A 24,000-nucleotide genomic window follows, 5' to 3' on the forward strand; every position below is an offset into this window, starting at 1 on the left:
AGGAGGAGGATGAAGAGGAGAGAAGGAAAAGAAAAGAAAAGGTGGTAATCGTTCATACAAAGATGGAGAAGGAGATAAAAAGAAGATAATGATAAGTATAATGTCAGAAAAAAATCAAGATGAAGTACAAAAGAGAAAAGAGAAGGAGGAAGAGAATGAGATGAAGAAAAAAAAAAGAATATGCTTAGGGTTGCTATATAAATGTAGAAGGAGGAGGAAGAGGAAGAAGAGAAAGAGGGAAAAAGAAGAGATGCTGGTGGTGGTGATGGCGGTGAAGGAGAATTCAGGAGCGATGAAGAGGATGGAGAAGAAATGGAGATACGAGAGGGGGAAGAGAAGATGTGTAGAGAAGGAGGAGAGGAAAAGAGAAGGAAGAGAAAATGAATCGAGAAGTAACAAGAGAAAGGAGAAGCAAAGCAAGGGAGAGGAGGAAAAGAAAATGTATAGAAGAGAAGACGAGAAAGGAGAAAACTAAGAAGAGGAAGGAAGAAGAAGAAAAGATGTATGAAAAAGAAGAGGAGGAAAAGAGGAAGAGAAGATATATCAAGAAGTAGAAGATAAAGGAAGGATTGGTGAGACAAGAGACGTGAAGAGTAGGAAGAGGAGGGAAGAGAAGGAAGAGAAACCTTATAGAAAAGAAAAGGAAGAGAGGAAGAAGAGAAGATATATTAAGAAGTAACAGTTAAAGGAACGAATGGTTAGACGAGAGAGGTGATGAGTAGAAGAGGCGGGAAGAGGAGCAAAGAGGAGGGAAGAGGAGGAAGTGGAGGAGGCGGTAAGGGGAGCAGGTGGGCTGAGAGAGTAATAACGGAAGCTCGGTGGCGTCGAAAGAAGGTTTTTGAGCTTGTCCTCTCCACAAAAGAGCGAGTGAAAGGGAGCCCCGCCGCCTGGTTAGAACACTGAATGGGAGCCACGCAAGATAAATAACTGATGAGAATGGAGGAAGAGTGCGAATAATTACTAAGTCCTATTTGTTTATCGACATTTCTGTTACTCTGAGGCTGAAAGAGTGAATTACTGTGTGGTGTATGGTATTATATGACTCCCACTGTTCTCTGAGATGGGAAAATAGTTAACAGGGAGCCATTCAAGATAAAAACTGATGAGAATAGAGGAGAAGCGTGCGAATAATTACTAAGTCCTATTTGTTTATCGACATTTCTGTTACTCTGAGGCTGAAAGAGTGAATTACTGTGTGGTGTATGGTATTATGACTCCCACTGTTGTCTGAGGCGGGAGAATAATTACCAGTCCTACCTTTGTATCAGTTTCTTAATCCCTACAATACTGGAACGCATTTTTACCTTGATGTTTGTGGACGATTAAACCATTTTATTGACATTAGGAAGGGTCTATGGAGGTCAGAAGATTAATAGCCACAGTTTCCACTATTTTATTCCCCCACATACGTTTCTGAAGCTGTATAAAATCACCAAAATCTTCAATATTGGGACACATTTTTATCTTGATTTTTGTGTGCATTTAGACCATTTTATTGACATTAGGAAGGGTCTATGGAGGTCAGAAGATTAATGGCCACTGTTTCCCCTACTTTATTCCCCGACATGAGTTTCTAAAGCTGTATAAAATCACCAAATAGTAGCCAGAATGAATAGGAAAACACGTCATGGTACTGAAGGGGTTAAGACGAAGTGTGTGTGTGTGTGTGTGTGTGTGTGTGTGTGTGTGTGTGTGTGTGTGTGTGTGTGTGTGTGTGTGTGTGTGTGTGTGTGTGTGTGTGTGTGTGTGTTTATTTTTTATGATAACATTATTATTCAAAGTGTTGTCAGAGCCGTGTGTGCCAATAATTAGTAGTCATTTGTATTTAATTTATTTTCGCTCTCTATTTTCCATATATTTTTCTTTACTTTTAAGGGTGAAAGTGTTAATATTAGTGTGGTTACTTTGAATGATGGTATTATGACTTACAATTATAAAACACTTGATTAATTAGGAGCTCTTTTTAGAACATTCACTAATATACGTTTATTTTTCCCCTTTTTAGTGCTGAAAGTGAATCATATACTCTAGATGATTTCAAATGCACGTATTATAAACCTTACCGCTGTTCTTACTACCATTATCTTCACTATTGATTAGACTCACGGTACAAAACTGGGCAAAAGATTATGAAATAGATAAACTATAAATCTACTAGGTAAGGATCAAGGAGCGCCTCTGCATTGGTGGGAGCGCTACTTCTCCCGCCCGGAAAGTTCTTTGAGGCAACTTCACGACCACGACAAGAACTCTGTACGTACGTTGAAGCAGCCCAGTGAGTGTGAAGGAGGAGGAGGAGGAGGAGGAGGAGGAGGAGGAGGAGGAGGAGGAGGAGGAGGAGGAGGAGGAGGAGGAGGAGGAGGAGGGAGGAGGAGGAGGAGGAAGAGGAGGAGGAGGAGGAGGAGGAGAAGGAGGAGGAGGAGGAGAAGGAGAAGGAGAAGGAGAAGAAAGAGGAAGATGAGGAGGGAGGAGGAGGAGGAGGAGGAGGAGGAGGAGGAGGAGGAGGAGGAGGAGGAGGAGGAGGAGAATTAATAATGATAATAATGATAATAATGATAATAGGAAAAATAATAATAATAATAATAATAATAATAATAATAATAATAATAATAATAATAATAGAATAATAGTAATAATAAAAGAAGAAGAAGAGAAGAAAAAAGAAGTGGAAGAAAAAAAAGAAGAGGAGGAGGAGGAGGAAGAGGAAGAAGAACCGAAGAGAAAAGAATACGAAAACTAGGAGGAGTAAGCTGAATACAAAGAAAAACAAAGTGAGGAACAGACAGTGAGAGCCTTACTAGACCTAACGAGGCTGTCTATGTGACTGTACTACCGCTATACTGTTGATTCTATGACTAAGAGAAGGAAGAGGAACCATGAAAGGAGGACGATGAGAAGGAATAGGAGAAAAAAACATCAGCAACAATATAAATGATAAAAATAACGATAATAATAATAATGATCAGAAAAAGAGGAGGAGGATAAGGAGAAGGAAGAAGAGAACGATGACAACGAGGAGGAGAAGAAAAAATATAAATGATGCTAACAAATAATGATAATAATGATAATAATAATGATAAAAAAAAGTAGGGGAAGGGGAGCAGGATAAGAAGAAGGAAGAAGGAAGGAAGCAGGTGAGGAGTAAGGCGCCATGAATGCCATCACCGTAACACCTTAATGGCTGCGCTCTTCCTTTTTTACCTCAACAAAAACGGAGTACAAAACTTCCTCGTATTTTCTTTCCACTAACATTTCTTTTCTTTATCAAGTAAGCATCCCATTTTCTTTCATCTTCTGACCATCACCATTTTCTGTTTTATTATTACCTTGCATCTTATTTCCCTCTGGCTGTGTTTCATTTTATTTTCACAACTCACGTTTATTATGTTTTAGGATGCTTAGTTTCACGCGCCTTCACTGCTCACAAGCAAGCGTGACCCAGATGACGTCAGCCGAGCGAAAAAAAAAAGCCCAACCAGATTAAAACAAAAGACCAACACGAACTCTTGCTGGAGAAAAAAAAATAAACTAAAAAAAAAAGAAAAGCAAGACATTTCAGGCACACGAGTCTTTTACTGATAACTAATTACAGAGAGAGAGAGAGAGAGAGAGAGAGAGAGAGAGAGAGAGAGAGAGAGAGAGAGAGAGAGAGAGAGAGAGAGAGAGAGAGAGACACACACACACACACACACACACACACACACACACACACACACACACACACACACACACACACACACACACACACACACACACACACACACACACACACACACAGAGAGAGAGAGAGAGAGAGAGAGAGAGAGAGAGAGAGAGAGAGAGAGAGAGAGAGAGAGAGAGAGAGAGAGAGAGAGACACACACACACACACACACACACACACACACACACACACACACACACACACACACACACACACACAGAGAGAGAGAGAGAGAGAGAGAGAGAGAGAGAGAGAGAGAGAGAGAGAGAGAGAGAGAGAGAGAGAGAGAGAGAGAGAGAGAGAGAGAGAGAGAGAGAGAGAGAGAGCAGCAACACGAACCATAAATCGCCTAGTTTTCTTTGCCAGTAACGATAAGAAGGACAGATCAGTAACTTAAAATCAGTAATAGAAAATAAGGAAAACTTTTCGTAATACAACAATATAAAATCTGAGACTCATTAGGAAAGATTTTGAAGGAAGATGCGAAGAAAAAAAGGAACATCAGCAGAAGATGTAGGAGGAGGAAGAAGAGAAATAAAAAGATGTTTAATTAAGGTGACCGTAGAAATTGATCTTTGCTGCATGGGAGGAGGAGGAGGAGAGGGTGAAAAGAAAAAAAGAGATATAAACACCCGGAGAAGACAAATGATCATCCACTTTAATCTTTAATGACAAAATAAATAACAATGTAAACAACCAGGACACCAGAGATCACCACATATATTTCCTTTGTCACTGATAAATAAGCAAAAATGTCGAGAAACGATCAGGAAACTGAAAAATCATAACATACACCACTAACAAAAAAAAAAAAAAAAAAACTACAGCTACAAGACAAACTAAAAAAAAAAAAAAAAAAATCAAAACTCTATGAAGAAGGAGAAAAAAGAGAGAGGAGAGAGCAGGAAAGCAAGGGGAAGATCTGCCAACTTTGTCACGTGATGGGCTGGCTACTGTGACAAACGGTTGTGTTAATGCCGCGGGATAAATATATGCCCTTCCTGCTTCCCTGGCAACTCACCCCGGCCTGGCACTGGGAGGAGGCGGCGGTGTGAGAGAAAGGGAGACAGGTGGGTAAGGAGAGACGAACGAGAGGGTCGGAAGGAAGAGTGGGGTGATGAAATAGGTAGGATGAAGAGGGCAGAAGTAATGAGTGGCATGAAAATGGGAATTGGTAGATTGAGTTAGAGAGAGAGAGAGAGAGAGAGAGAGAGAGAGAGAGAGAGAGAGAGAGAGAGAGAGAGAGAGAGAGAGAGAGAGAGAGAGAGAGAGAGAGAGAGAGAGAGTGGTATATCTGTCAGTTTCAGAGAGAGAGAGAGAGAGAGAGAGAGAGCTGCCTGTGCGAAAATTAGCAGTAGGAATGGAAGAGTTATACCACCACCACCACCACGCAGAAAGAGGAGGAGGAGGAGGAGGAGGAGGAGGAGGAGGAGGAGGAGGAGGAGGAGGAGGAGGAGGAGTTGAGGTCGAGAGCTGAAGACAAGCTGAAGGTCGCATGAGAGGAGGAGAAAGAAGAGGAGGAGGAGGAGGAGGAGGAGGAGGAACGAAGGAAGAAGAGAGCGAAGGCAACGGAGGAAGGGAAAAAGGAAACTGAGAAAGAATTTTGCTCATGGGAAGGCATGTGAATGGAAGCCTAAAATTCCTCAGAGTTAAAGGAAAATAGTTTTTAAGACTGAAAAAAAAAAATAATGAAGAAAAACCCAACACACTCAATCCCTTACGAAAATATAACACATGAACGTTAACCAAAGGAAGAAAAATAAACAAATATCGAGGCGAAGCAAAAATAAAAGGAGCAAGAGTATTTTGGGAAAGTTGGAACGTGAAGGAAGTGTTTCGGAACATTGTAAGAAGCCAAAGATTGAAGCTCCGGATACACGACTCCACCCGAAGCAGTAGAATGAGTCCCTGGTGATTGCTTGCTGCTGGGGATGGGTGCCGAGAGAGAGAGAGAGAGAGAGAGAGGGGTTCTGCTAAAATCTTGGAAGCAATGAAGTTCAGGTTTTCTCTTCTTTTTTCTTCTTTTCTTCCTTCTTCCTCAGTTTTCTCTACATCGCTGTTCTGAATTCCTCATCTCGTCTTTCTTCCTAAATTTCGTGGCCTTGTTTCTTCTTCCCATACTTTCCCTTCTCATCATTGGCAGCATTCACTTTACACTCTCCTTTCGTTTCCTCCCCCTTTTCCATCACCATTTTTCTCCCTCGTGTCTCTCAAACCTTCGTATTTTTCCCTTCCCTTTCTTTTCTTATCGCTAATGCTGGTCAGTTTGTTCGTGTATTCCTCCCTTCCTTCCCTCGCTGGTGTATAATTTGAGGCGTTATTTATGCAAGCCAGTTAACGGATGATGCTGTATTTCCATTATATTCCCGCCTTTCCTTGCACATTTCTTAGTGTCTGAAATGTGTTGGCGCGCCTCACCTTTGCGTGCTAATGGAGCCCTCGTGTGCCGCCGTGTCATTTACCTGTAGAGCTTCAGGTAGGGAGGGCACAGAGAGAGAGAGAGAGAGAGAGAGAGAGAGAGAGGGAGTTGCGTGTTCTTTTTCTCTCTTTGTAACTTTTAAAGTGTTTTTGTTTTTTTTCATCGTGTTGTATATCTCTCGTTGTCTGTGTGATTATCTAGTATATGTTGCGCTCTCTCTCTCTCTCTCTCTCTCTCTCTCTCTCTCTCTCTCTCTCTCTCTCTCTCTCTCTCTCTCTCTCTCTCTCTCTCTCTCTCTCTCTCTCTCTCTCTCTCTCTCATACAGTGGAGAGGGAGGAGGACACTTTTGAAGCACGGATTGCGATTGGACTTTCCCCTCGACCTAGAAAAAAATAGAAAAATGTTTGTAAAAAATGTTCATGTCTGTCTAGATTTACAGTTTCGTGTGTGTGTGTGTGTGTGTGTGTGTGTGTGTATTTAGGTCGTGTCAGTGTTGTGTACGTTAAGCTCTCATTTATGTACGTTTTAGGGAAGAGGAAAATTTGTATACCGTATATAGGTTTATTCTTTATTGTGTGTACATTTTTTTCTTTTTCCTTTTTTTATTCTATTGGGAAGTAAAATTGAATTGAATATGTTTACCTCTGAGTGGAAATTATCATAACTAACATTTTTTTTTCTTTTTATTTGATAGGAGTAATTATTTAAACATTTACTTCCAAGAAATCGTAATTTTCACAAGTCTTTATCCACGTCACTTGCAAAAAAAAAAAAAAATAGTATAATAACACGAAGGAAGGAAAAAAATAAGCAGTAACAGTAACAATCAACAAGAAAATCCTAATAAAAACTATAGCTAATAAAATAGAGAAAATAAATAGAGTGATTCTACACACACACACACACACACACACACACACACACACACACACACACACACACACACACACACACACACACACACACACACACACACACACACACACACACACACACACACACACACACACACACACACACACACACACACACACACACACACACACACACACACACACACACACACACACACACACACACACACACACACACACACACACACACACACACACACACACACAAGAATGGCAAACACGCGGCAGAGGTGTAGCAGAGATAGTAACCTTTGATTATTCTGCCTTGCCTGAATACCTGCTACCTTGAATGTCCGTCCTGCCTTCCTGCTGGCTTGCCTCGTCCCCTTCGGCTACAGAAAGGGAATGGCAGCGAGATTACGGGTGAGACAGGGACAGACAGGGCTAAGCAGGGAGGGAGACAGAGTTGGGGGAAAGGATAATGAGTACAGGGGACGGGGCACAACGATCCCCTGTCACTCGTCTGCTACTGTGGCGTGTTAGGGATGCCTCGTGTTTGATTGGGTCATTGGTGATTGGTGATTGGTGACTGGCAGTTGTGTTTGATCATCTCTGGCATTTCTTGTGTTTTGTGACCTTGTTCTTGTTAATTCCGGGGAGCAAGTTGAAGTATTTTGCGTTGTGTTTTGTTTTTTATTGTAATTTCTTGTTCTTCCTTGTTGTCTTTTTCTCTTCCTCTAGTTTCTGCGTCTTCTTATCTCGTGTTTCTTATTTTCTTTTATTTTCTTTTATTTTGTTTTACTTCTACACATTTTACCAGTACTAGGCAGCTCAATCAAGTGGTGGTGTATACTCATGCTTTTTTATTCTCTTCATTCTCCTCCTCCTCCTTCTCCTTCTCCTTCTCCTTCTCCTTCTTCTTCTCCTTCTCCTTCTTCTCCTTTTCCTTCTCCTTCTCCTTCTCTCTCTCTCCTCCTCCTTTTCTCCTTCTTCTTCACACCTCCTTCTCTTCCTCCTCCTCCTCCTCCTTCTTCTTCTTCTTCTTCTTCTTCTTCTTCTTCTTCTTCTTCTTCTTCTTCTTCTTCTTCTTCTTCTTCTTCTTCTTCTTCTTCTTCTTCTTCTTCTTCTTCTTCTTCTTCTTCTTCTTCTTCTTCTTCTTCTTCTTCTTCTTCTTCTTCTTCTTCTTCTTCTTCTTCTTCTTCTTCTTCTTCTTCTTCTTCTTCTTCTTCTTCTTCTTCTTCTTCTTCTTCTTCTTCTTCTTCTTCTTCTTCTTCTTCTTCTTCTTCTTCTTCTTCTTCTTCTTCTTCTTCTTCTTCTTCTTCTTCTTCTTCTTCTTCTTCTTCTTCTTCTTCTTCTTCTTCTTCTTCTTCTTCTTCTTCTTCTTCTTCTTCTTCTTCTTCTTCTTCTTCTTCTTCTTCTTCTTCTTCTTCTTCTTCTTCTTCTTCTTCTTCTTCTTCTTCTTCTTCTTCTTCTTCTTCTTCTTCTTCTTCTTCTTCTTCTTCTTCTTCTTCTTCTTCTTCTTCTTCTTCTTCTTCTTCTTCTTCTTCTTCTTCTTCTTCTTCTTCTTCTTCTTCTTCTTCTTCTTCTTCTTCTTCTTCTTCTTCTTCTTCTTCATTCTCCTCCTCCTCCTCCTCCTCCTTCTCGGTGGTGCATGGCCTTATTGCGTACGTGTAACATATGCGCTCCATTTTTGCCAGTTTGGTGTTTCAGGCCACCGTCGTTCTCGCATCTTGGTGTCGTCCATCCGCCGCGTTATTGCCGCTTCAAGTACCTTTTGTGGCGCCGCTTTTTGCAATTTTAAACTTTTTGTGAACTATTCAGGCATTTGTCGTTTCGTGAAAAATTGTTACCGCGTTTTGTGTTGTTGTTTATTTAATGGACTTTTCATCGGTCTGGTTGTGCCACTTAGCGTCTCGTAGCCTCGTGTTGGCCGAGCTCACAGTACTGCTAAGTGCATCAAAACCTGTTGTGGTGTGTTGCGCGGCGTACCTCTGGAAACGTTCGTGGGTGAATGGCTGGTATTCTCAAACATTTCTGTTCTTCACCACCACTATTCCAAGAGGGGTTCTTCAAGTTTGCACGAGTTTTTAAGGTGTTTTTATGGTTCTAGAGGCAGATTGACAAGATTTTTACATTATTAACTGGAGAAACACTTGAAAACACGCTAATCATCTCCGTGTTCTTGGAAAATAGTGGTGAGATAGCAAAGCGTTTCTGAATACGGAGCTGTTGTTGTCATTGCTGACTAAATATTTATCGTTGATTCTTTTGATATGTTATTGTTTCTTTAGGGAAAAAAATATATAAACAAATTAATCTTCTGCTGCCTACTCTTGAAAATACGCACAAATTTTGATCTGTTTATTTTTATTTGACGTTACTTTCCCTGCGTGTGCTGCAAATGTTTCTATTCACAAAAATGTTATATCTCTCTGCGTGTATGAAATTTTCTCCCATAAAGCGTAGAGCGCAGAGTAGCGAGGGTTATGTTGAGCAGACGATCCTATCCACAAGGACGTTATATTCCTTCACGTGTATCACATTTCCTCCCGTATAACTTGTAGCACATAGTAGCGAGGGTTTCGTTAAAGTTATTGTTATGTTTCCTTACGTGTATCAAATTTCCTTAGAGCGTAGAGTAGCGAGGGTTACATTGGCGTTATTGTAATTGTGAAGTATTGGTTTACACAGAAGGCAAATTGTTGTTATCGACGAATACTTCATGCTTTCTTCTGTCAGGGCGTGAGGTCGTGCACAGCCTTTGCCTCGCCGCACACTAGCTGCTTCTCACCACTGCACGTTTCATTCAAATATCGAACGTTTTTAAAGTAGAAAAACGAAAACAAAAGCCACATTGCGTTCCTCGAATCTAGAGAGAGAGAGAGAGAGAGAGAGAGAGAGAGAGAGAGAGAGAGAGAGAGAGAGAGAGAGAGAGAGAGAGAGAATGCAATGACATACTTATCGACTAAAACATCTGTATTGGGTTTCTGTTAAGAGACATATAGGCTCAGCGGTGAGTCTGAAACCTTGTGGGAGCAAAGCAGTATGGCCGCCTCCGCCGCCGCCGCCGCCCGCTCCCAGCCGCCCCACCATCGGTAAAACAGGTCCGCGTTGGCCTCACACCGGGAGACGCGGGGTATCGGGGCTCAATATCGGTAGCTACGTTGTAGTCAATACTGGATAAGCCCCTTCCCTTCCCCCTCCTGCTGCTCCTCACCCCTCGTCCTCATCCTCCAGTCCCTGTTCCTCTTGTGCAGTCCCTCCTCTCTCGCTCCTCACTCGGTCCTCTTTATGGAGCCACACCCCATGTGATCCGCCGGGATGGCAGGAGGCGGACGGCCGTGTCAACCCTTCCTTCCTTGTTTTTTCTGTCGATGAGCGCGAGGCAGACTCCACCGAGGCAAGAGTTCGGGAGGCCTTGGAAGGGCTGCGGCGGGGATTTCCTTCGTCTTTTCAATTTTCTGGCCAGCGCTCTCCACCTCCTGAGCGGGCCTGGTGTGGCCCTGAGATGGTCGCGGGGCTCTGCGACCTCCACTGTGGCTCACCAAGGTGCCCTACTAACGTAACAGTATTGAACAGTTCGCTGGCTAATGATTCTTTCAGCGTGACCTTTCACTTGGGCTTCCTGTTACACTTCCCCCGAATTCCGTGCTTGTCTTTTTCTTCGTCTTCCTTCTGTTCCTGCGAGGTGAAGCAGTGCGAGGCTGGGACACGTGTGGAGTTGCACCGCTTGACGTGGACTTGGTAAACTCAACGCAAACCACTATTACTGAAAGGAACGTCAAGCTATCTATAAATCCCGTGACGCATGTATCAATATTTCTTGACGTCACTCTGTAACCTTCCTCTTGAGAGCCGCGGCGTTGATCACCCTCAGGATTCTTGGCGGGGTGTTTTTCTTGGTGCAGGAGTCTAGAGAAGCGTAGGGGAAGCGGAAACCAGCTCGATATTAGGCAATTTGAGGTGTATTTTTCACCGTGACCTTTTGCGACCGACCACAAGTAAGGAGTTCTGCAGGGCTATGAATAGAAACCGCGTCCTTAGAAAGAGAGAGAGAGAGAGAGAGAGAGAGAGAGAGAGAGAGAGAGAGAGAGAGAGAGAGAGAGAGAGAGAGAGAGAGAGAGAGAGAGAGAGAGATTCAACACCAAGTTTACAAACAAGACACACACACACACACACACACACACACACACACACACACACACACACACACACACACACACACACACACACACACACACACACGGTAGCTCACTGGTTAGAGCGCTGGCTTCACAAGCCAGAGGACCGGGGTTCGATTCCCCGGCCGGGTGGAGATATTTGGGTGTGTCTCCTTTCACGTGTAGCCCCTGTTCACTTAGCAGTGAGTAGGTATGGGATGTAAATCGAGGAGTTGTGACCTTGTTGTCCCGGTGTGTGGTGTGTGCCTGGTCTCAGGCCTATCCGAAGATCGGAAATAATGAGCTCTGAGCTCGTTCCGTAGGGTAACGTCTGGCTGTCTCGTCAGAGACTGCAGCAAATCAAACAGTGAAACACACACACACACACACACACACACACACACACACACACACACACACACACACACACACACACACACACACACACACTCCTTTATCGCTCTTGTCAACAAACCGCACAAGGTGACCGCTAAGCCTTCCTTTCTCCCCACACCTGCTCTAAAGGAGGAGCGATAACACGGCCCACGGAAGTCAAGGCGCTACTCCTCAGGGCTAACTTGGTGCTGATAAACGTGTTACTTCTTGTTGAGTTGCTATTGACCCCTTCAGTACTGGGACGCATATTTGTCATGAGTTTTTGATGTGATTGGACGATTTTATTTACATTAGGAGGGAACTATGAAGGTCAGAGGATTAATGGCCACAGTCTTCACTATTTCAATCCCCACATAAGTTTCTGAAGCTGTACCTATAAGATCACCACATAGTAACCAGAATGAATGTGAAAACACGTCATGGTACTGAAAAGGTTAAAGGAAGTGTTCTCTCATGTATTGTATTGTCAATGTGTTGCGTTGATGTGGAGGAAGGGAGTGAAGAGAGAATATTAACGAAAACTATCCTATTTATTAATTTTGAGTAATTTATTTTCACTGCTTTGTTTTGATAAGGAAGGAAATAGACAACGAATAAGGAAAGCTACACAGTTTATTGATCTATATGGACAATATTCAATAAAGAACACTTGGTTTTATTTATTGGTGAGTTTGGGTCTTACTTTTCTATTTTGCATTGATAAGGAAGATGGAAGTAAGAAAAAATGTATAACTAACTCATGATTCTGTTTATTGATGAGTGTGAGTGATGCAATAACATTATTTTTATGTAGAAATGAGAGAGAGAGAGAGAGAGAGAGAGAGAGAGAGAGAGAGAGAGAGAGAGAGAGAGAGAGAGAGAGAGAGAGAGAGAGAGAGAGAGAGAGAGAGAGAGAGAGAGAGAGAGAGAGAGAGAGAGAGAGAGAGAGAGAGAGAGAGAGAGAGAGAAGCACATGATTTCGTTTACCAGTGAGTGTGGGTGTTGTGCTGTCACTCTTTTGTATTAATGGAAGGTTAGAGTTGCAGAGAACATTATATAACCAAGAATGCATGATTTGACTTATTAAAGAGTGACCTTCCTTGTACTTTAGGAGGCAACACTGAAGGTTACTGTTACTTAATCCCTTCAGTACCAGGACGCGTTTCCATATCCATTCTGCTTACTATATAGTGATTTGATACAGCTTCACGATATTATGTGGGGATTAAAATAGTGAAGACCGTGGCCATTAATCTTCTGACCTCCATAGACCATCTCCAATGTCAACAAAATCGTCAAATCGTACACAAATCTCAAGGTAGAAATGCGTCTCATTACTCAAGAGATTGATATTGTGTGAACTTTGTGGTTATTTAGTGTTGTGATGGTGTGTGTTACGTGTTAACTTTCTAATCTTCAGCTGAGTGTTGCTGGATAATGGAACACCTTTGTAGTGCGTATTGAACAAGTGTTTTAGGAAAGTGTGTGTATTCACTGTTTGATCTGCTGCAGTCTCTGACGAGACAGCCAGACGTTACCCTACGGAGCGAGCTCAGAGCTCATTATTTCCGATCTTGGGATAGGTCTGAGACCAGGCACACACCACACACCGGGACAACAAGGTCACAACTCCTCGATTTACATCCCGTACCTACTCACTGCTAGGTGAACAGGGGCTACACGTGAAAGGAGACACACCCAAATATCTCCACCCGGCCGGGGAATCGAACCCCGGTTATCTGGCTTGTGAAGCCAGCGCTCTAACCACTGAGCTACCGGGCCGTGTGTGTGTGTGTGTGTGTGTGTGTGTGTGTGTGTGTGTGTGTGTTGATAAACAAATATGAGAGAGAGAGAGAGAGAGAGAGAGAGAGAGAGAGAGAGAGAGAGAGAGAGAGAGAGAGAGAGAGAAACAATATAACAGGGCAGAATGTTACTTATGGGCATCACAATTTTGGTGCGCCATACATTGTGAGGGTCAGTGCTAATGGTGTGTGTGTGTGCGTGTGTGTGTGTGTGTGTGTGTGTGTGTGTGGCGGGCATTATTTTCCACCACGGAGCACCAAGGGACGGTCCTCATTAGCCGCGCCTGTTACGTGTGTCTTTTGGCTGACGTTATTTACTTCTGCGGCACTGGCAGACTTACGGCAGTGTGTGTGTGTGTGTGTGTGTGTGTGTGTGTGTGTGTGTGTGTGTGTGTGTGTGTGTGTGTGTCATTGGCTTCAAACGTTTCACTCATTCCCTTGATCCATTCTTCTCCCTCCTCTTCCTCCTCCTTCTCCTCCTCCTCCTCCTCCTTCTCCTCCTCCTCCTCCTCCTCCTCCTCCTCCTCCTCCTCCTTCTTCTCCTTGATTCATTGCTGCTGAGTCTAAGAATCATGCAAAAGACGAACCATTCCCTCATTTCTTGGTTGTTTTCATTGATTCCGCTTAAACCTGATGACGTAAAGATACGAGCTTGTGTGTGGGAAAGGGGAGGAAGAGGGAGGGAGGAGAGGAAGAGGAAGAGGGAGAAAGAGAGAGAGAGAGAGAGATAGAGAAAGAGAGAGGAGAGATAATGAAAGAGGAGTAGAGGAAGGATCTTTTTATAGCTCCCCCTGTCTTGTGTTTCTATCGTGTGTGAAAGAAAACGGAACAGGCTTTCCTAATCAGCGGTGACGCAAGTTCTTATAGCCCAGTCAGGTTCTATCTAGGTAGTAATCCCTTTGTTCTTAGGCCTCTGTTCTGAGACGCTTTGCCCTCTCACCATCACTGCTTTCCAAGGGCTCCGGTTGAAGAGATTCGTGCTTTTAAGAATGTATTTTTGTGGTTCTGGTGATAGATTAGTAAGATTTCTAGTTTATTAAAGGGAGAAACTGTCTTGAAAACCCGGCTGGTTGTCTCTAATCACGTTTTTGAGGATACTTTTATGGTTTTGGTGATAGATTTGCAAGATTTCTAGTTTAATGATAGCAAAAAATCCGTCTGGTTGTCTCTAATCATGTTTTTGAAGGTATTTTTATGGTTTCAGTGAAAGATTCGTAAGATTTCTAGTTTATTTAAAAGAAAAACTATCTTGAAAACCCGTCTGGTTATCTCTACTCATGTTTGTAAGGGTATTTTTATGGTGCTGGTGATACATTGGTAAGATTTCTAGTTAATTAAGAGGAGAAACCTTGAAAAACCCAGCTAGTTGTCTCTGTGGTCTTAGAAAAATGTCGTGGTGTAAATGGAAGGCGGTTCTGATTACTGGTGTTACTCCTTTGCTAGATATGAGCCTTGACTTTCTGATACTTTTTTTTCTCTCTTTTTGTTATTAGTTTTTTTTCTAGTATTACGCATTTTTTTTTTCCAATTTTCTATTTTTTTTTGTCCTTATTTTGTTTCCTGCGTATTTTTATGAATTTGTGTTGTGTTTTATTTTTCTATCACCTTTCTTTCCTTCCTGTTTTTAGTGTACTTTAACTCTCTCTCTCTCTCTCTCTCTCTCTCTCTCTCTCTCTCTCTCTCTCTCTCTCTCTCTCTCTCTCTCTCTCTCTCTCTCTCTCTCTCTCTCTCTCTCATTCGTCACTATGTTGTTGTATTGTGCCTCGTTCTGTTAATATAAATTGGCTTTTTCAGGTGGAATGAGTTGCATGAAGAGCAGGTGTGTTTCAATCTCATTCCAGGCTAATTACGTAAACCGTCCTGCTGTCATTAATTATTTATGTCGTCTCGTAAACAACCCTTTCTACCATCTCGCATTTTGTTTTTTATTTTCATTTTTTTCCTTTTTTTTCGAGTGTTATTTATCAAGTAGTAGTGTTTCTAGTATTTTACTTTAGCCTACAGTGCTTGTATGTAGTAGTAGCAGTGTTAGCAATAGTAGTAGAAGTGGTAGTAGTAGTATTGGTTAGTAGTAGCAATAGTACATAGAAGAAGTATTATTATTATTATTATTAGTAGTAGTAGTAGTAGTAGTGTGTGTGTGTGTGTGTGTGTGTGTGTGTGTGTGTGTGTGTGTGTGTGTGGGTATGCATTCTACTACGCATTTCAACCACAATCTTGAGCATCACAAGCTGGACTCATGATCGCCAGCTATGCTCTCTGTGCGGCAGCTTGTAGCTCGTATAGGCCGATTTATAGTCACGTCTGAGACCTTCGCACACCACACACCCCATTCTCTCGCTCGAGGACGACAGTAAGTGCTCGCCCATCAGTGAAAACCTTTGCCCTGTGTGTATATATGCGTGTGTGTGTGTGTGTGTGTGTGTGTGTGTGTGTGTGTGTGTGTATGTGTGTGTGTGAAATGTACCTACAGCCTTGACTCTGACGGATGGCATCTCTGACCTAAATCACGCACTGGGAGGCGGCAGTGGGGCGGGTGGAGGTGTGTGTTGTACCCTGCAAGGAATGGCGGCCCAGTTAAGGTGTTTGCTGGGTGGTTAGGGACGTGAGGGGAGTGTGTGAGGGTAGGAGCTTGAGGGGAATGGGTGAGGGTGGTGCTGGAGGGGAGGTTGGGGAAAGAGAGGGGAGTGAAAGGGGGGCTGTGAGGGATGAGCCCAATATCAGGTAAACAGACATAGGTTTACCTTATTGGATTTAGTGAACGTATGTGGAGTTGTGTTTAATATTAGAGAGAGAGAGAGAGAGAGAGAGAGAGAGAGAGAGAGAGAGAGAGAGCACAGTGTTTTGAGGGAGTGTTCGATTTTTCATGTACTGACCTTCATGTTTCGGGAAGAATGTTTTGAAGGTCATTACCAAATCCTGAGTTGTTGCTTAGACGTTCTGTTTGTTTTCGTGGAGGGTTCTTTTACGAAATGTGTAGATAGATAAGTGTGTGTGTGTGTGTGTGTGTGTGTGTGTGTGTGTGTGTGTGTGTGTGTGTGTGTGAGTGTGTGTGCGTGCGTGTGTGTGGGTATATATACCAGTTTTTAATACTCTACAGTTTTAGTCCTCCGTATCTATTTATTCATTGTTTCCTTCATTGACGAACAGCCTGTCTCTCTCTACAGTCCATTATAGATATCAATATTTCCATTTGGTGAAACTCTTCTTTTTAGACTGTTTAAATATCGCCTGTTTTTCTGCTAGTTTTCTTGTATCCTCTTACGTATCGCGTGTGTGTGTGTGTGTGTGTGTGTGTGTGTGTGTGTGTGTGTGTGTGTGTGTGTGTGTGTGTGTGTGTGTGTGTGTGTGATTCTAGAAGTTACATCAACATCCCACTAGTTACATACCTTCATACTGACCGTTCTGGGAAATATGGACAAAAGTGGTCTATTGCGTTGTGTTGCGTCTTCCCTTTGCGTTCCTTTGTATCCCTGCAGAGGCGCGTCCAGCAACTCATGTCTAATATTAATTCAAGTGTTCTTCGTTAGAGCGAGTGACAGGTTGATTGAGACAGGTGAGGTGATTGGCCGAGTTGGTGTAATGATGACCATACGTCCGAGTGACCTTGAAGAAGACATGACGTTTGAAAGACAATATAAAGAGCAGCGGTGAGAGCTGTCAGTGGCCGGTCTTTGAGGTACGAAGACAACAAGGTGGAAAGGAATGTGTAATGTGGACCAAATGTTGATGGTGGAGACTTGCAGGAGTGGAATTGTTCAGACACTAAGACCAGATGTGTGTTTACCTTTACGAAGCTTAATGGACTGTATCATGCAAGTACTTTATAATCATTTCCTCCTTTAGAATAGTAAATTAGTTATGAAGACTGAGAAACAGATTATTGGGTTTGTTTTATCTGTCAAGACCAGATGTGTGGTTAGATTTACAAATCTTAGTATACTTTACCACGCAAGTACTTTATAATGATTTCATCCTATAGAAAGTAAATCGGTTATGAAGACTGAGAACAGATTATTAGGTTTCATTTACTTGTTAAGACCAGATGTGTGTTTATCCTTAAAAATCTTAATGTATTGTACCATGCAAGTACTTTATAATGATTTCATCCTTTAGAAAGTAAATCGGTTATGAAGATTATTGGGTTTCATTTAATAGTAGTGTGATTACCTTTACAAATCTTAATGTACTTTATTATGCAAATATTTTATGATTATTTTCTCCTTTAGATTATTGGATTTTTTTTAGGCACCACAACTAGCTGTGTGTTGACCTTTACTCCTCATGATGCGCCGAGTCATGCGTGTACTTCGTGGTAACTTGGTGTATCGGGATGATAAATTAGTTGTGAAGACGTGGACATTCATAGGATAGGAATATTTTTAGCTGTTTACCATCACCAAAGCTAATGTAGTGAGTAACGCGTGTATTTCATGATCATTTGCTGCATCAGAATAGTTAATGAGTTATGAAGACATGCTGCATCATTTTGTTGGAGTGAGTTCAATTAAGAGGGAACGTATGGTTGGTACAAATATTGATATACAGTAGTTCTAAGTATTCTTGAACTAATTGATCAGTGTTAGTGTGATATGGTGAGTCAACGTGTACCAGTGATGAGTACTGAGGTAATGTGTCAATTTACTGTAGAGTTTGGTGGACTGACTGGTAAATTGATGATACTCAACAGAATACATTAGTGTGATATGATGATGCTTTTGCTTTTAAGATTATACAATACGAGTAGTTGGTTGTAGGTATAAAATCTGTGTATATTGCAACATACTAACAATACTACTTCTACTTTAGCAAAAATAATAATAATGATAATGATAATACTACTGCTACTAAAACTATCACTACTACAACAACAATAACTACTACTACTACTACTACTACTACTACTACTACTACTACTACTACTACTTCTATTAAAAATAAAGGAAATGACAGCAGGAGAATCTCATGGCATTGACACGGAAATAAAAAAGAAGTAAGGAAAAAATAAACGAACAGGACAAAGCTAAACAGACGCAGCTTTTAAATTTATCTGTGGCAACTTCAGAAACAGAGCGGCCAGGAAACACATCCCGCACTTTAATTAGGTAAATGTGCAGGAAAACTGGTTGGCTGAGCAAAAAATTAAATACTACACACCAAAACTATAAATTCAACGAATGTCCACGTGTTATATTATTCATTCACGATAAAATGTTACCCAAAAGTACTATATTGCTACCAAAAATACATAATCCATATATTTACCTATTCACTCTACCGAATAAATTAATCTGAGGAGAATCATGAGGCGGGCGATGAAAGCACACCGATTTATAATGACACTCGCATGAAAACCTCCCGCCAGTGAAGTGTCTGAGGTGAGAATAATATTTCCCTTAGCCATGTCACGAAAAAACTTCCTATAAAGTGTTGCTACGTGACTTTCACCTTTTAACTTGTTGACAAAATAGACACCAGAGTAGGAAGAGGGGGAGGAAGAGGAGGAAGAGGAGGAGGAGGAGGAGCGAACAAATGGAGTCTATTCCTCATAACTTTATCTCCCATTCATAGCTTGTTCCCGCCGCTGAAAAATTCCTGATGTAAGGGAAAAGTTGACTTAAAGTTTCATTTGTTAAAGAGGACGAAGAGAGCAAGTGTGATTGGCCTCCCAGAGTGATTGGTGATTTGGCGCCTTCCCAAACCCACCAATTACAGCTAATAGGAAGACGTGGCTCCTCCCTCGCTGGCTGGGGCGCTGCGGGGCTGTTAAGGGCGCTGGTGCTGGTAGTTGATGTGGTTGGCGTCTAGTGTGTTGGTGTGAGGCCAGTCTGCGGCAGTAACGGTGACGGTGATGTTGACGCACGTATGTTACCGCCGCTATGCAACTGTGACACACGCAATAATGGGATGAAGATATGCTCTCTCTCTCTCTCTCTCTCTCTCTCTCTCTCTCTCTCTCTCTCTCTCTCTCTCTCTCTCTCTCTCTCTCTCTCTCTCTCTCTCTCTCTCTCTCTCTCTCATACACAGAGCGACGTATGTTTAAGCGTCCAAGATATGCTAATATATGCCCGGGTATGCTGTGTGTATGCCAGCTGTGTGTATGTAAGACAGACAGAGAAGAGAGAGAGAGAGAGAGAGAGAGAGAGAGAGAGAGTACAAATGGGTATTGGAACTCGTTGCGAACCTTGAGATGCTCTTCAATACGTTCGCTTGTTGAAGGCTATTTCCCTCCTGACAGATCGAGCAATTGTGAAATAAGTGAGGTGGTCGAGGATGCGGCGGCGGTGGTGATGGTGGTGGTCGTGGTGGTGGTGGTAGTGGTCGTGGTGGTGGTGCTGGTCGTGGTGGTGGTGGTGGTGGTGGTGGTGGTGGTCGTGGTGGTAGTGGTGGTCGTGGTGGTGGTGATGGTGGTGGTGGTTGTGGTGGTCGTGGTGGTGGTCGTGGTGGTGGTGGTGGTGGTGGTGGTTGGGGACTTGTAGAATGCAGCGAGGTGGTAGAGAGACGATGATTTTGTAACCTATCCAATCAGGTCGTGTTGAGAGAGAGAGAGAGAGAGAGAGAGAGAGAGAGAGAGAGAGAGAGAGAGAGAGAATCAGAATCACTTTCTTTCCATTAACAATGGCTATTCTTTACATGAGTTATTAACATACAAAAAGGTAAAAATAATGCATTAGATTTAGAAAATGATAATGATAGATAAGAGTAAAAATGATGCATTACATTCTGAAATAATAATAACAGATAGCTAAGACAAAAAATATAAATAAAAACATTTAAAAAGAAGTAAAAGCAAGTAAAACCAGGTTTATGACTAAGAGAGAGAGAGAGAGAGAGAGAGAGAGAGAGAGAGAGAGAGAGAGAGAGAGATTGTTCGAAAAAATTAAGAGACACTTTCATTGCTCTATCGATGCATTCTCTCTCTCTCTCTCTCTCTCTCTCTCTCTCTCTCTCTCTCTCTCTCTCTCTCTCTCGTATCGTTCTTGAGCCTTTCATTTTTTATCTGTGTCTGACCGTCCATACATTAACATGTCTCTCTATCTCTCTCTCTGTCTGTCTGTCTGTCTGTCTGTCTGTCTGTCTGTCTGTTTCCATACTTTTATGCGTGTTTCCTTCACTTCCTCCTCATTCCCTAGTGGTCTCACCCTTCCGGTTTTCCTTTTCTCTTCTTTTCTTCTTCGCTCTGCTCTCCCTCCCTCTTCACGTCCCTTCCTCACCGTCAGGCTTTTTGTCAGACGCCCGTCCCTCTTCCAACGAACAATTAAACGCATTTACCCAACATTTCCTCCATTTCGCGACAAAACTGTTGATATTAACTTGACTCCCTTGAGATGGGCCAGTCGCTATTTTTAATTATAATGTGCCGTCTCTCTCTCTCTCTCTCTCTCTCTCTCTCTCTCTCTCTCTCTCTCTCTCTCTCTCTCTCGCTCTCGCTCTCATTTATAGTTACATGATTTCCTATGGCAAAAGTACGAAAGATTAAAATATGCAGGAAATACAATACATTCAGAGTAATGAATTGAAGGAAATATAAGTTTTGAGTGGCGAAAAGGCGTCAATGAGATGCAGGGAACACACACACACACACACACACACACACACACACACACACACACACACACACACACACACACACACACACACACACACACACACACTCTCTCTCTCTCTCTCTCTCTCTCTCTCTCTCTCTCTCTCTCTCTCTCTCTCTCTCTCTCTCTCTCTCTCTCTCTCTCTCTCTCTCGCTCGTATCGCATGGCCACTGTCTGTTAAGTGAGACCTGAAGTGTATCCAATTTATCTCCAGAATCACAAGTAGCAGTCTGTGTTTTGGCAAATTACACAACTCTTCCCCTTCCTTATTTTCCATCTCTGTTTAAGACGCATTGTGATTATGTTGAATGGTTTAGCTAACGTGTTATTTTCTGTCTCTTTCCAGGTGAGTGTTGTGCTGTGCTGGTAATGACTCGCTCCCTCGGGTGTTGTGAGTACTAATTAAGGCGTGTTAAGGTGTGTTATTGGGATGTTTTCGTGTTTACCTGTCCGGGAAATGGATGTAGTATGAGTGTTTTTGTTACTTTTTTTATTTGGTATGGATGGGAGATAGGTGACGTATTTAGATGCATAGAGTGAATATACTGCAAGTGTATCTTCTTTGTTTTCTAGCTTAATGCGAGGTAAAGGTCAGGAAAGGTTCTAATTTAAGTTTCTTAGTCACCTGTTTAACCCTTTCAGTACCTTGACGCGTTTCCATTATTCATTCTGCTTACTATTTATTCAATTTATACAATTTCAGAAACTTATGAAAGGATTAGAATAGTGGAGCCTCTAGCCATTGATCTTCTGACCTCCATAGACCCTTGCTAGTCAATAAAATGGTCAAATCGTTCGCAAAATTGAAGGTAAAAATGTGTCCCGGTACTGAAGGGGCTAAAACTTAATTGAGTATGTGTCGAAGATGAATGAAGGTATATTCAGCTTACCTGTGTATACTTTTACTAATCAAGCATAGGAAGAGGCCATTTATTACGTATCCAGGTGTGTTTCTCCAGATCGAACGTAGGTATATTGAGGTGTACATATTCTTAGCTTACCTGTGTATATTTTTCTAATCAAGTGTTGTGGGTAATGTTATGTGTGTAGATGAGCGGTAAAGTGTCAAACGTTAAGTATCTCCCTGACACATCTTTCCCAGGGGTGATGACGTAAACACAGGCTGGTTTATCACTGCATTAGTAGGAAGAGGTGATTTGATACGTATCCAGATGAGTTTCTCCAGATGAACGAAAGTATATTAAGGTGTACATATTCTTGGCTTCCCTGTGTAGAGTTTCCTAATTAAGTATAGAAGAAATAATTTAATAAGTATCCAGGTGTATTTCTCTTACCTATGTTGATGTTTCTAGTTTATTATGAGTAGAGACGACGTATTTAATTCTCAGGTATAATCTTGCCTTCTGAGTAACATTTCTTCATTTTCGTTTTGATTTATTTTTAGTCAGTGCGATAGTGAAAATGGCATATATGAGTGCTTTCTCTATTTGCCAGCCTTGAAAGTGTACATAAATAGTAATGTCAGCGATTATACATTTTTTTTTCGTATATTTATACATACATACTCGTGGATCTTATTATTCAGCTTTAAAGGTAAAAAAAAAATATATATATGATGCCTTGTCCTTCTACCTAGATGTATATAGTAGTGGCTTTGTATTACCTGCGTGTCTTCATTTCCTTCTCATTTTATATAGAAGCTTTTCTTTCGTTATATCTACAGTTAGTCCTTTCAATATTGAGACACATTTTTACCTTGAGATTTGTGTAGCAGTGGACTATTTTATTGACATTAGGAAGGGTTTATGGAGGTCAGAAGGTTAATGGCCACAGTCTTCGCTATTTTAATCCCCCACATGAGTTTATGAAGCTGTATATAATCACCAAATAGTAAGTAGAAGGAATATGGAAACTCGTCATGGTACTTTAAGGAGTTAATAGAATTTCGTGCGTGAAGTGAGCGTGCTAGTTAGCTCTTAGAATCTGTCAGGTCTCTTGGAAGTGTACCAGATCGACCAATGTTTGTCGGAATTGTCGCTATGCTAATCAAATGAAGGAATAAAAGAAAAAAAAAGGAAGTAACGAAAAGATAAGAGAAACTGAAATACGAAATAATGAGGAAACAAGGAAGATGAAAAGAAAAGTAGAGAAAGTACGAGAAAACAAAGAAAATGAGAGTTAAATAAAGTTAAATAATGAGCAGACTAGAGAGAAAGGGAAGAATAAGACAAAATAAGAAGGAAGCAAGGAAAAGAAAATAGAAAAAGAAACGAGAAAATTAACAAAAGGAGAGGAGAGAAAATATGAAAAGGAAACAAGAAAGAAAAAAGGTGAAATAATGATCAGACAAGAGAGAAAGAGGGAAGAATAAGACAAAATGAGAAGGAGGCAAGGATAAAGAATAAATGGACAAAGAAAAGAGGCAACAAAAGGACAAGAGAGAAAGAAAAAAAAAACATGAAAAGGAAACAGGGAAGAAGAAAGGAAATGCATTTAGAATAACGAAAAGAAAAATAATTAAAAGAAAAGAAAAGAGAAAGAGAAAGCAAAAATAGCAGACTTAATTATAAAAACTGCAACTTCACGGTCACGACAGAATTGTATGAAATGAGGCGCCTTTTCACCTTAGACCTTACTTAACACTTTAGTTTTTTTACAGATTTTTTTTAGAGGAGAGCCACAAAGAATAAAAAAATACTCATCTCATTGTCTCATCCCAAACAATAATATGTAAGAAAGATAATTAGTTTTTGCATTCTTGAAAACATTGTCTATTAATTCTATTTACGTGTTTCTTACAGTACTTTTGCGTAACCAAGGGAAGAGAAACACGGAAAAAGTTAAGTCTCTTGGAACTAGTAGGACTAATCTATTTTAGGCCAGAATTGTATGAAACTCGAGGCTTTTACAGTGAGGAATTTAAAAAGAAACAACATGAATGCATAAAGACTTGAATAGAACAACAATAATAAAAAATCTTACTCTTTACTAAAAAATTGAGTAAAGACATTGTATATATCCTTAATAAACCCATCTAATGATATGTCAATGACGAGCAATACATTCACATAAACAGCAAATAAATCTAACTAAAAAAAGACGAATTTAGTTAAACACGATGAATATTCACGAAACATT

The 24,000-nt window shown here is 41.4% G+C and overlaps 2 protein-coding genes across 9 annotated transcripts in view; both read left to right on the top strand.

The window, feature by feature from the left end:
• The window catches only part of LOC123510429, a 31,365-nt gene extending 9,826 nt beyond the window's left edge, over positions 1-21,539 (top strand). Inside the window, exon 2 of the mRNA XM_045265615.1 lies at positions 21,248-21,539. Within this exon, the coding sequence (XP_045121550.1) occupies positions 21,248-21,271 (24 nt within the window). The 3' untranslated portion in view covers positions 21,272-21,539. The remainder of the gene's footprint in view (positions 1-21,247) is intronic.
• The window catches only part of LOC123510428 (potassium voltage-gated channel subfamily H member 6-like), a 699,140-nt gene that overhangs the window by 326,225 nt on the left and 348,915 nt on the right, over positions 1-24,000 (top strand). The gene's annotated exons all lie outside the window — the stretch shown is intronic.

The sequence above is a fragment of the Portunus trituberculatus genome, chromosome 29 (assembly GCF_017591435.1).
Source record: "Portunus trituberculatus isolate SZX2019 chromosome 29, ASM1759143v1, whole genome shotgun sequence".
NCBI lineage: Eukaryota > Metazoa > Arthropoda > Malacostraca > Decapoda > Portunidae > Portunus > Portunus trituberculatus.